Source organism: Wyeomyia smithii, chromosome 1 (assembly GCF_029784165.1).
Source record: "Wyeomyia smithii strain HCP4-BCI-WySm-NY-G18 chromosome 1, ASM2978416v1, whole genome shotgun sequence".
In the NCBI taxonomy this organism is placed as follows: domain Eukaryota; kingdom Metazoa; phylum Arthropoda; class Insecta; order Diptera; family Culicidae; genus Wyeomyia; species Wyeomyia smithii.
The window spans coordinates 196,402,538-196,415,603 of NC_073694.1; the positions used below are offsets into that span (position 1 = coordinate 196,402,538).

Below are 13,066 nucleotides of genomic sequence, written 5' to 3' on the forward strand. Positions count from 1 at the left end.
TTGTAAACGCCCATAATCAACATTTTCTCTACGCCAACCCGAATCTCCAATGCAAGGCATTCCGTTTTATCATCGGAATCAAGGTCTAACACCGTACTGAACAGTTTTCTACAGCGCAAGTGATCCTTGCAATAAAATACAATTTCACCCCCGCGCCTGTACAGTCGGTCGTTGCGAAAAATTTTATACCCAGGAATAGCTACACTGCGATTACTGACTTTGGGTGACAACCACGACTCTGTAAAACAAGCGAGACTGACCTTAGAACCTTGTAGTAGATTTTTCACTTCGTCAAGTTTAGCTGATCGTCTTGCACAAATACTTTGGGCGTTTCCATGACACACATTAAGTTTTCCAGGAAGAAGCACTGCATTCATCACAACACCGGAGATGCTCGTCAGGGTGTGACTGTTCAACGAGGACATTTAATAGGCAAATGGAAGCAATTTTCAGGGGGCTGAAATAAGGTATAGATATTGTTTTTGTCATTTAACATTGTACAATCTTCACTTATATAAAATTTAGACAAACTCTGATAGTGGACTACCGATACATATTTACGAAAATTGATTGAGTTGTTCCTCGGACTTGATGGCGATGGGCTTAGCAGCAGCGGATTGGATTTGGATTGAATTTGGATTGGATTTGTTTTAGATTTGGATCGGATTTGGATTGGATTTGGATTGAATTTTTGGATTTGGATTGGATTTGGATTGGATTTGGATTGGATTTGGATTGGATTTGGATTGGATTTGGATTGGATTTGGATTGGATTTGGATTGGATTTGGATTGGATTTGGATTGGATTTGGATTGGATTTGGATTGGATTTGGATTGGATTTGGATTGGATTTGGATTGGATTTGGATTGGATTTGGATTGGATTTGGATTGGATTTGGATTGGATTTGGATTGGATTTGGATTGGATTTGGATTGGATTTGGATTGGATTTGGATTGGATTTGGATTGGATTTGGATTGTATTGGATTTGGATTGGATTTGGATTGAATTCTTGGATTTGGATTGGATTTGGATTATAATTATACAACTAATTTTATTGTTTTTTTTTAGTTTTGTGAGTTTTTATTTTTATTTTTTCAATCTTACGTAAGATTTTCTCGAATCCCCCTCTCCTTTCGTAAGCATTCGTAAACAATTTGGATCACTTTTTCCGTTTTCACTTCACTGATATGGTATACAGGCACCTCACGCACAACATTAAAGGGGTTATATCTACCAAATGCTCAAAAAAGCAAGGCTTTTTTCATGATTTTTTTTACAGGACATATGAGATGTAAGGTATATGAATAATATATCATTAGATTGAGCAACTCTTGCGGAAAAGGAAAAATATTTTTATTGCTGTTTTTGTTACAAAATGGCGGCTGTGCAGCGATTGCCGTGAACCGCTTTTTTTTTTTTTTGAGTTGTTCCGCGGTGAGCAGTAGAAGTCGTGCCCAACTCCACCTATAACCAAAACAAAATTTTTTTCATTATCTACATAAGTGTCGGTAGTGAAGTACACATGATTATATTTTTAGAATTTTTCTTCGCAAAATGGCAAGAGTTTGAAAAAAAAGTCCTGTTTCGACAAAAAAAATCGACTTTGATTGTTTATAACTTTAGTTGTTGTTAATCAATCGCTTAAATCGTGTGTACTTCACTAGATAGTCTAATGAAGAAGCAATCGGATGTAAACTTTTTGTAAAGTCAATCGGATGTAAACTTTTTCAGTTCTACTGCTTGCCGATTTTGAAAACATGGTTTTGAGAAAAACGCGTTTAAAGTTTCAAAATGCTACAAATCTTAAGAATCGCAATAACAAAGCCCCTAATAATTTTTTTACCTTCAGTCAGTTATCCCTGCGCCCTAAAATTGTCCTTCCTGGGTTTTATTTTCCACTTCTTCCTTTTTGTCATCTGATGTATGGCTGCGCCTAACCTCTTTCGCGATGTCTGACATGCGATGCTTAGCGACTTTGACACAGTTGGCGCCCGATCCCACGCAAAATTCAAACTTGTCGCTCATATTCAAGTTCTTTTGAATATAACTCACAGTTAAAAAGTATCAGAAAACTCAAACGAAGAATGTACACAACGAGAACGGCTGATCGACTAAACAAAGGGAAATTGTGAGTAAACACGTTTTGTAGAGACGCTATAACGGTCGAAATTTGATGCAGAGACCTTTATACTTCAAATTTGAAACACGATAACAATCGTATAACTTATGCTAGTTCACAAAGCCTCGAAATAAAAAGAAAAACGAGCATCGCCAAATTAAACAAAAAATGTGATTTTGGAGTATAAAAATTGATTCAAACGAACTTTGAGTTTAGATCTGTACTTGGGCGATGTAGATTTTGATTCTTGGATAGTTTTAGCATGATTTAGGCCAATAAAAATAAATTGCGAAAAAAAATTTTTTTGATAGATATAACCCCTTAAAGGGCATTTTGACAGTGGTGGGCACCGCTAACCGAAAATTTAGCGACGCTAATCGCTAAGTCGCTAACCGGAAAATTTAGCTCGATAATCGCTAAACGCTAAACGCTAAACCCACATTAGCGGAACTTTCGCTAATCGCTAATCGCTAACTTTTTTAAATGTAAATAGTCATATCGCTATATTTATTGCTCGTGTTTTGTAAGATTTGGACCACTTTGATCTGTTTTGGTTAAACAAACGAAACCAATTACTTTTTATTTACAGTAAGAGGTTCACGAAACGGTATTCATATTTGATTTTGTAAAAACAAGAATAACAAAAGTTATTTAGCTTGCATTGAAAATAGATACTCTTAGGAATGTTTCCATGAAAACTCAATTATTATCTGAATCGAAAAAGTAGATCCAAAGTTGTCATAATTTCAAGCGCATTGCAATTTACCAAAGTTCTTGGTGTGCCAAAAATTCAATCTAGACCTTGTGCTTGTTCTTCAAAATGCTCCTGTGGCTTGTACGATAACTGGAACTCCATTCAAGGGTAAAAAAACTGACAAAAGTAACTTTCGCAGTAAAGTATGTTCATCTTTCGAAGCAATTTACGTACGCCATCAGCAATTCACAGTTTTTCTAAATATTTCTATTGTCGCTTCTCTACAAAATTTAGCGAATTAGCGATTAGCGTTTCGAAGGCCAACATTTTAGCGACGCTAACAGTTTTGCTAACCAGCTCAAAAATTAGCGAAACCGCTAAATCGCTAACTGAATTTTAGCGTCGCTAATTAGCGAATTAGCGAATTGGCGGAATGGTGCCCACCACTGCATTTTGATGATGATGATGATGATGATGATGATGGTCCCACCTCATACCCGTACATCGGTTTGAGCTGGTCGATTAATCTATGAAAGATATTATTTAGAGACATACAATGATCACAATTGAACTAATCTGCTATAATTGTGAAGAAAATTGCGCCGTCCGGAAGTAAATAAAATTACCAGTAGCTGTCAAACTTCGATGTGTGATGTCACCGTGCGATGGCATAAACCTGGGTTTGACAGCTACTGGTAACTTTGTTTACCTTCAAGTGATGCAGTTTTGTTCTCAATCATAGCAGATAATTTCAATTGGGACCAGAATGCCCTTTGAATGTTGTGCGAGAGGTGCCAGTACACTAAGAACAAATATAAATTGAGCAGCATTTCCACTACGCACACGATTGCTCCATCAGAAAAAAGCACAAAGTCCAAAACGTAAACAAAGTTACCACTAACTGTCAAAAAAGTGAGGTTAAAGAAATTCGGTGAGATATTCTATAGCAGTACCGGAGAGAACAAAGAATTTTCTCCGGATAAAACAAAGAAGAGCGGCGAAGGTCGCACAGTCTTTTTGCTTTTTGTATGAGGACAAGAGAGACCGAAATAATTTTTTACCACGAGCTGGTATGAATGGTATAAACTTGTGTGATAAAATTTCGAGTGTAGAATGTGTTCTCTCCACCGCTAGATGTCGATACTTAAAATGAAAAGATTTTGTCTCGTTTTTGGTTCTTTAGTTGAACAGATATGATATGAGGTAGCGAACGGCTTCGGCAGTGGTTTTCTTCGGAAGGTTTTTGTACAGTAACTTTATGGAGAAACCTATCGAAGAAAACCACTGCCGAAGCCGTTCGCTACCCTTTTTGCAGTGTTTTTCAAATAGCAATTTCTCATGCTTGCAGATCAAGATTTGGATAAATCTGGCTGCACTGAATAGCTTATATTGTTGAGTATCAGAAGTAAGGCGACATCCAGAAAGTACGTCGCGCAAATATTGATTGAATTTGACTCCCACTAACCCCCTCCCTCCCTCTTTTCACGCTTTATCACACATTGCCGACCCACCCAGGAGAAGTATGTCACGTCATAGCAACTTCCCTCCTCTAATAGAATAATTAAACCGTGAGTGTCCTGCCCTAAAGGGCCCGCCAATAGGTCCCGAGGTTCGATAATAATAATAATTTTTCTGGAAACGTACAAGTGTTTCCGTTTTTGCGGTACAGATTCTGTATTGTACAGTTCACAAATTTATATAAAAAAACACAGAAAAGTACAACTTTTTCAAATAGCTAGAAAAGATTAAACTTAACTTTATAACAGACTCAGTAATGATACAATGAACGCGTTCTTGCAATCTAAAAGCACAAACTAACAGACATAACACTTTGAACAAATTTTCAATTAAATCATCGTTCAGACGGTTCCAGTACTTTATGTTAGTAACACTAGCACCATCTGCTGCCGTGTTCGCGCTGCGTCATGTATTTCGACATCAGCGCTAGCGTTACGGCATGTGTCAAATGGGGAACCACAAAATATGTATGAGATTGCATGACAGCGCCCCAAGCGGCGTTGTCGCGCGAAGGCTGTTATTGGATTAGGAATTTGAAATGATCGTTTTTTTGTGACCATGGAGCTAGGTTCCAGTGTTACGTCTGTTAGTCTGTGCTAAAAGTTTCATTGACAAGCGAGCTAATAGTTCAGAACCAATATAAACAGAGTCAATGCAGTCACAGTTTTCTCAAAACCAGAGCCTGACAATGTCATTTTCAATTGACAATTTTCAGGTTATACTGATGCTGTGGTCCGTCGCTTTCAATTGAAAGGCATTTGTATCATTTTCCAGCACTTTGTGAGTCTCATGAAAACTACTCGAAATCTCTTGCTTTGATTTTGACAGCTGAAGGACTTGAAAAGGAAAGCAATGATTTTCAATTGGAAGCGGATATTATGCCCGTCATGTTATTTTTCAATTGAAAATGACAATGAGCACTGACGTGCTTTCAAACAGTACTTCACGCTTCTATAGGGAAGGGGAGAAAAGAGAATCGTGACGATATGAAACGGAGAATTACACCAGTTTCACAACCCGAGATCGCTACATTGATCATTGATCGGAACCCGATCAACATTTTCGTATGCATATCCACGTTTTGTTTGTAATATCATTATTCATATATATCAAGCAAACTCGCATTAGCTGCACAAAAACAGCATATACGTACTGTTTTGGAGGCGATATACATACTGAGTAATAATAGTATGCATGTCATTGATATAAGTATCAATATACGATAAAATCCGACTGAAAGCGATTTATTTCATACTGTCTTGCGATTCTAAGCCTAAAATCGTAAATCAATCAGGCTCTGGCATGATATATGATTAAAAACCAACTTCTGCAGATAATAATTAGTAGTGTATACAATTTCGATTTTGTTTAGATGAATTTCCGATAATTTTCATTCAGTTATATACGATATGATGTTGACGGAAATTTCGTTCGAACTACGTCTTGCGGTGTGAAAAAACTATCATCAAACTACGCGATGCAGTGCTAATTTCAAGGACACGCTGAAAGAAAGTGTCATTGTCTCCATCAATTGAGACAGTCATCAGTTTCATTTGAAATGACGCAATGACCAACAGACGGATAAAAAAGAAAGAATCGATTCCATGACAGTAGCCGAAAGGAATCAAATGAAAATGAAACAGTTCGAATCGAAATGACAGCGCGAAATTTTTTTTTTTCACAGGTTTACAAAATAAACAACTAAAATCCAATGGAACAGATTAAAGTACAGATTTTTGTCGGAAATAGTACAAATGAATAGTACAAAAGTACAATTTTTATTTATTTATTTATTTATTTCGTCAAGCAAATTGCAGCTCCTAATACAGATGCGAAAATAAATACACTGCGTCAGAACCATTTGGGAAATCCGGACTTTCGGCTGATGTCTTGAAGCGATCAGTTTCGCAAAAATTTTCTTTGCTGTTATTGTTTGTGTTAAATTAGTTTCAGTTTGATTACACTGGTCAACACAGGTGTGACCCCAAAGTTCAAACTATAAAAAAATAAAAGATTATAGGTTTTTAGCCATTCCTGTGAGTTTTGGTACCCCCGGTCACTAACAGACTTTCAGAGTTTCAGTTTGATTACACTGGTCAACACAGGTGTGACCCCAAAGTTCAAACTATAAAAAAATAAAAGATTATAGGTTTTTAGCCATTCCTGTGAGTTTTGGTACCCCCGGTCACTAACAGACTTTCAGAGACTCAAATGAGTTTTCTCGCAAACATAACGTTAAAGCGACGAACCCGGCGAGCAATTACTATGCGGATTCTCCCGTAAGTTGACGCGTTTTGGTAATGGCTAGGGGCCCCCAAATCCACAGGAATGGTTAAAAAGCTATAATCTTTCTAAGACAGCTCTTTCGAGCTTTTGTCGACCAATGTTATGAATCAAAAGGTTGTGAATAAAAAGGAGGTAAACTGAGCAATTTTTTATTTCTAAATATTTTTCATGTGATCACCCAACGTTATAACCGCCCCCCACCCCACCCTACGTCACAAATCGTCACGATTTTTTTAATCCCCTCTTCCCCTACCATCCATATGCGTGACGTACTATATATATGTCACCTAAATAAACACAACAGGAGAGCTTTATTACGCATCGGAGCAGGCGTAAAGGAGATGAGGTTAAAAAAAGTGTCAGAAAGAACAGTGAATCGTATACTGTGCATTTAAATAAAAATTATCAAAACGTCGCTGATAAACTGGCAGTTATGCTCACTTCCGATGTTTGTTTCTAGTGTTCACGCAACACTGCAACCATCTAAGCCGACTTCCGAACTCCAATTTAGTGCTGGCGCCACAATAATGATAGTAATTACTTTCCCAAGTCATCGGAAAGTAATTGAACTATCATACGCACTTACCTGGAATAAGTAAAAAAAATTCGGAAATACAACTGCCGTTCCAATACCGCTGAACGGAGCAGGGTTAAAAAAGCGGAGAAAAATTATCAAAAAGAATCCAGCGAAATCAATGAGGTCCACAGCTCAGAAAACAGGGTATTCGGACTTCTCAGTCCGACGAATAAATGGCTAAAAACCTTGTGCTTCATTTTCAATTCATAATCGTTGCAACCAAATCACGGCGTTTGCAGAAAGCCAAAAAACTCCTGATTCGCTTGAAGCATCCCCATCATAATTTTAATTTAATAATTAATGTTTTTCTCTGATAATAAAATCTTCAATCAAGATCAAATCGAATCGAAAGCATGACAGGTGGCTTGCACCAGATCGTAGTCAAGTTCCTATCGTCATGTCAACGAATTTACCGACCGATGTGAATTGATGGCTCTAAGCGTAGTCTCCGGCGGAGAGAATGTTATGCCCAAATATTTCTTTGATTGAGAACTAGAGGACCAGCAGGAAACTGTTATTCCGTAAATAAAGAAGTTTGCTGCTGACCGTCATTTTATCTCCCAACAAGATGGAGCTCATAATGCCAAGAAATGGCTTGCAGAATATGTAGAGAGTTTTGGGAAATGAAAATTTGACGCCCTAACCCGATATCAATCCTTCGGATTATTTTGTTTGTGGCATCGGAGAGTGAGGCACCAAAATAAAATGAAAATGAACGGGAATAGAAGGGGGAACACAATAGTAGGGGGTGATTCGACTTTGGCTTAGAATGAATTATACCTTTCCCAGTAGTTTAATTGGCCAAAACACCTTGCCGGAGACAACGGAGATTGCAAGTTCGAGTCCCGGCTGGACGAGGGAAATTTTTTTTAAGCCAAAAAGTCACACCTTCTATTCCCGTTCATTTTCGCATTCTCGAAAAACTACATACATTGCCCGCTTTACTAAACTTTAAATGTAAGTCATATGACAAAATTGATATTATTTTGTAAAGTATCGATAAATGATCATTATTATATCGATAAATAACAAAAACCAGAATTTGGATTTTCCAGGGTTAACAGACATAGTTTACATTCATAACACCACCACCATCTGCTGTATTTTTGCTTACAATACAGTTGGTCATTCACCCATCGGTATTGATAAGTGGACTCCGCTCTAACCCTATTATTTAGCCTGGAGCCACCCGAAAACTAGTCAGCCTGGTTGAATCTTAGGCCCTTCTGACTCCCATCAGTGAGACTTGGCTCAGCTACATGGAATAGTCAAAAGGTTTTGTTAGAAAAATTACTTGTTCTCCTTAAGAGTGCCCACATTGATTTGTTCTGAAGGATTTAAGGTAACTAAATTGTTTGTCTAAAAAAAATTATTTTAAAACAAGAGAGATTCTGAGATAACCAACTTTTTTAATTACTTTTTTGGGTTTTTTTTCTCAAGCTAGGATCTAAGATTCATTTTATTAATATTTTCAAATAAAAGTTCGAACAAATGGCTAGGAGTTATCCTTTGATAACTTTTTTCTATCTCTGGTTATTTAGATGTATCAATTTAGATTATCAATTCATCAGAGAGAGACTTAAAAACTTCACATGTTAGTCTATATAAACTTAGGGGTCTTCTAGAAGGGGAGTTTCTAGAAGGTGCTTCCCTCAGTTGAGTTGGTGCTGATGAAAAATTGTGAGAAATCATCACTTCAAGTTGCATAAATAGAAGTTGCTAAATCTAATTACAACCTTCGGAAAAAAACACAGGTAAACCTTCGTTAATATCGCTTCCGGATATCACCAGCTCTGGCAAAACCACCTCCACCAGCGCAACTAGAGCGAAAACCTGCTGTAGCTCAACAACTTTAAACCTCGCACCCGGGTCACCACTTGACTGCTTCCATTCGAGGCAGTATTCCGTTTCAGCAACTTCAAACGACTCCTCAAATGGTAACAATCCAAGAAGCGTATTTCGTTGGATGGTCGGGACACATGAGAAACGGGGGTACTTGTTATCTGATATGTTTTCCCTCTATTCTCCGGTCCTGCATTTATCTCACTCACCCTTCACTACAAAACAAAACTGAACGGATACGTCTGTGCAGTATGGAGTTCATTTTCCCGCTCGAGTGTCGGTTTTTCTTTTGTCCGCTGGCAACACAGCCAGGGCAGGAAGTAACCTTGGTCCAATTTTCTGTGAAATAAAACGCTTCATTTGATCCCTTCTTTGCTTTGTTGGTGTTGTGAAAGAACATACTCTACCCAGCGCGGGGAAACACAGTTTAATTTGCTTTTGTATTAAACGACTGTGGAGTGAAAATCAATTGGTCTTCGAGAAACTGCAAATTGGATACCATGGTTTCCGCCCTGGAACGGGAATGTAAGCAATCGGGAATAACCGATGAAGGAAAACGAAAAAAAAAATGATTGAACTATTGCTTGATATAATCAAGAATTCAGGATGAAGAATGTAAGCTCATTAGTGTTGAACAATGTCACGGTTAAGTCTCAAGCGAAGTTTTCATGTTGTACAATTTGAATTTGAAAAATATACCTAATTCGATGAAAGTGTAATTTTCGTGCTAGCATTCTACATCTAAAAAACTGTGAACAATCATGTTTCACGTTGAGTGACGGTGTCTGACGAAACAAGATAATATTAAAGTGCCACACCATCGAACAAAAGTTTTCGAGGCTTTTTTTTTTTTCAAGCCTGCGCACCCAGTGGGTAGAGTTTATTTACTCATTATTTATTTATTAAGTCAACATCAAATACAGTTTCCTAATTCTCTATCTATAAACGATAAACGGATGGAGAAAGTGACAACAAGCACTAAACTGTACCGGACACGTCATTTACGGCTAAAAAACATTCTACTGATAAAATAATCCCAATTCAAATCGTTTCAAAGAGTCTAGCAAACATTCACAGATTCATGAATAACATCTAACGTAAGTTTTTCCTCTGCTTTCGTTTCATTTCATATCAACCCTCGCATTTATTGCCATCCGTCGTTATCACGTGACGTCCATGAACGAATCATGCCCATGTATGACTCACCGTCAACGTGGACATAATCGCCCATCAGGATGGAAAGATTCGATCCTATCATTGCCAAAGAAATGGTTGTCGACAACGGAAGCGACCGACGAGTTCGGTTTCCCGGAGGTAAGTGTATAACACAAATGCGGTGAACTTTTTTTTTGCGATCAACATGAATACCCAAAACAATGAAAAATTATATTATTTCTGAATGTGCCGTCAAACTATGACACACTTTGAACAAATTTTCAAGAAAAATCATCGTTCGGATGATAACAGTGCTTCTCGCAAGCAACACTAGCACCATCTGCTGCGACTTTCGTTCGCACAGCAGCGTCAGTGCATGTGCAAGTATCAAACTGGGAACTACAAACAATGTATGGATTGCGTAGCAACGCTTCAAAGGATGTTTGATAATTAGTTGAAACTTTTCTCACTTTGACTGTGCATTTATCACCCACGACCAGTATCTTCAGTATCAAAAAAGCATCCTTTTCGTTTCGCACTCCATAATCAAAGTGACCATGCCCACTAGAAAATTCTCCCATTTCTCTCTGGTATAGAAGATACATATAGAAAGTACACGGCAGTAAGGAAACAGTAATTAATATCGATAGCACAGATACGTCCATGTATGCAATCATGGAATCACTTAACTTCAAATGTGTTTGGTAGTAGATAGCAAAGGGTGCTTCTCAACAACACTTCTAAGAAAAAATGATTTGCTCCCTTAAGCATAAAACTCCTCCAATATACTATCAAAGCGTTCGAGGACTCTGAGCAATACCGACTTGTTTATGTCTTCTCGCACCCCTATTTTCCAAAATTAACTTTAAAATATATACAGCTCGTAGAACGATTCTCCTACGCTCAATATCAAATTGTTTTTTCTAACCTATACCATCTTGACCCCTCCAGATGCTTCCCAAGGTGCCGGTCCCCACGCTGGACCAAACGATGGCAGAGTATCTCCGGGTGCTGCAACCGATCGTAACGCCACATCAGTTGGAACGCACGCGGGCGATTATTAAACAGTTCACAGCGCCAAACGGACTCGGGGTGACGCTGCAGCAGTACCTGCTGGACAAGCAGGAAGCCGAGGACAACTGGGCCTACTATTACTGGTTAAACGACATGTACATGGACAACCCGTTGCCGCTGCCAATCAACTCCAACCCGGGTATGGTGCTACCACCTCGCAAATTCACCACGGTCAACGACGTGGCCCGCTTTGCGGCCCGGTTGATCGACAATCTCATGATCCACAAGGAGATGCTTGACAGGTACTTTTTCCAAAATGTATTGAATGATTAGAGCTAAACTCCTGCCGACTCCAGCGGTGGCCTTGTCCAGGAGCGGGCTAATTCCCGGGAAAAGGGCCAGCCACTTTGCATGGCCCAGTATTATCGACTTCTTGGGTCCTGCAGACGGCCGGGTGAGCAAAGAGACAGTCAGTACTTACCGGAGAAACGATCCGACGAACACGTCATCATCTTCTGTAGGAACCAGGTAACCCCAATTTTAATCTCCGATGAATTTAAAGCTCATTAAAACACTCATCCACACAGATGTACTGCCTCCCGGTGAAGGCCGGCGATCGTGGGCGGCTGACCGAAGACGAAATTGTATCCCAGCTGTTGTACATACTTGACGATGCACCGTGTCTCACTCGAAAACCTCCTCGCATCGGTATACTAACCGCCGAGCCTCGTCCGAAATGGGCTCGGGATCGACAAATGCTCCTGCTAGAGGAGCAGAATGCTCGCAACATCGAACTGATCGAGCAAGCTCTCGTTCAAATCTGCGTCGACGAACCAATTCCACTTACGTTTAACGCACGCGGCTTCAATGGTTCTCCGGCCGGAGCCCACTACTGTGGTGGCCGCGACGAAAGCAACATGGCCCATGAGATGATCCATGGCGGTGGTAGCGAGTATAATTCTGGCAATCGTTGGTTCGACAAAACGATGCAACTGATCGTGTGCAACGACGGAAGCTGGGGTTTGTGCTACGAGCATTCGCCTTCCGAGGGCATTGCCGTGGTACAACTGCTGGAGGGTATTCTCAAGAAGATCGATGAAACACCAAACCGAGAGGAGAACAGTTCGCAGAACCACCTGCCACCGCCGGAGCGGCTCGAGTGGATCGTTCGACCGGAGATAGAGCAGAGGATTCGCGAGGCATCTAGAAGTGTTGATAAGTATGAAACATTCGCTGGTTGAGTTAGTGTATGTGGGTGGATTTTAGGCGATTAAATTTTTCAGAAATATTGAGAACCTCGACTTCTACGTTTATCGGTATAAAGCGTTCGGTAAAAATTTCATCAAGGCTTGTCAAGTTAGTCCGGATGCTTTCATCCAGCTGGCGCTGCAGCTGGCTTACTACAAGTGAGTTTCATGCAATCTTTCACACAAGCTTGAAATACTTAAATGTGTTGCGTTATTCTAGACTTTACGGTCACTTGGTTAGTACGTATGAAAGTGCTTCAACTCGACGGTTTTTACTGGTAAGTCGAAGCTACTCTGCATGAAAAAAAGTGAGTCCTAGCATTTTCTTTCCTAGGGACGCGTGGACTGCATTCGTTCCGCTAGTGTAGAGGCACTGGAATGGTCAAAGGCCATGTGTCAAGGTGAAGGCGCAAACGTGACGCTCGAGAGTGATAAGGAGGAAGACTACGGTGGCGAAGGAAGCGATGCGAAAAAAGTAACTTTCAGTATTTACAGTGTATGTAGCCTTAAGAAAATTGATTCTATTTTCATTCGCATCTGGTTGTTTTCGAATCTATTTGTGTGTTTGTTTTTTCGATAACAATAATGATTACATTTAAATACCTTGCTAG

At 39.4% G+C, this 13,066-nt stretch overlaps 1 protein-coding gene across 6 annotated transcripts in view; it reads left to right on the plus strand.

Moving 5' to 3' along the window:
* LOC129733256 (choline O-acetyltransferase) overlaps positions 1–13,066 on the plus strand; it is a 95,109-nt gene that overhangs the window by 70,682 nt on the left and 11,361 nt on the right. For 2 of the 6 annotated variants that reach the window (XM_055694973.1, XM_055694993.1), the window contains exons 3-8: positions 11,146–11,510; positions 11,565–11,736; positions 11,796–12,427; positions 12,492–12,614; positions 12,676–12,733; positions 12,790–12,951. In XM_055694973.1, the coding sequence (XP_055550948.1) occupies positions 11,146–11,510; positions 11,565–11,736; positions 11,796–12,427; positions 12,492–12,614; positions 12,676–12,733; positions 12,790–12,951 (1,512 nt within the window). Of the gene's footprint in view, positions 1–10,273; positions 10,354–11,145; positions 11,511–11,564; positions 11,737–11,795; positions 12,428–12,491; positions 12,615–12,675; positions 12,734–12,789; positions 12,952–13,066 lie in introns of all 6 variants that reach the window. The other 4 variants (XM_055694984.1, XM_055695004.1, XM_055695011.1 and 1 more) reach the window with 3 other exon arrangements.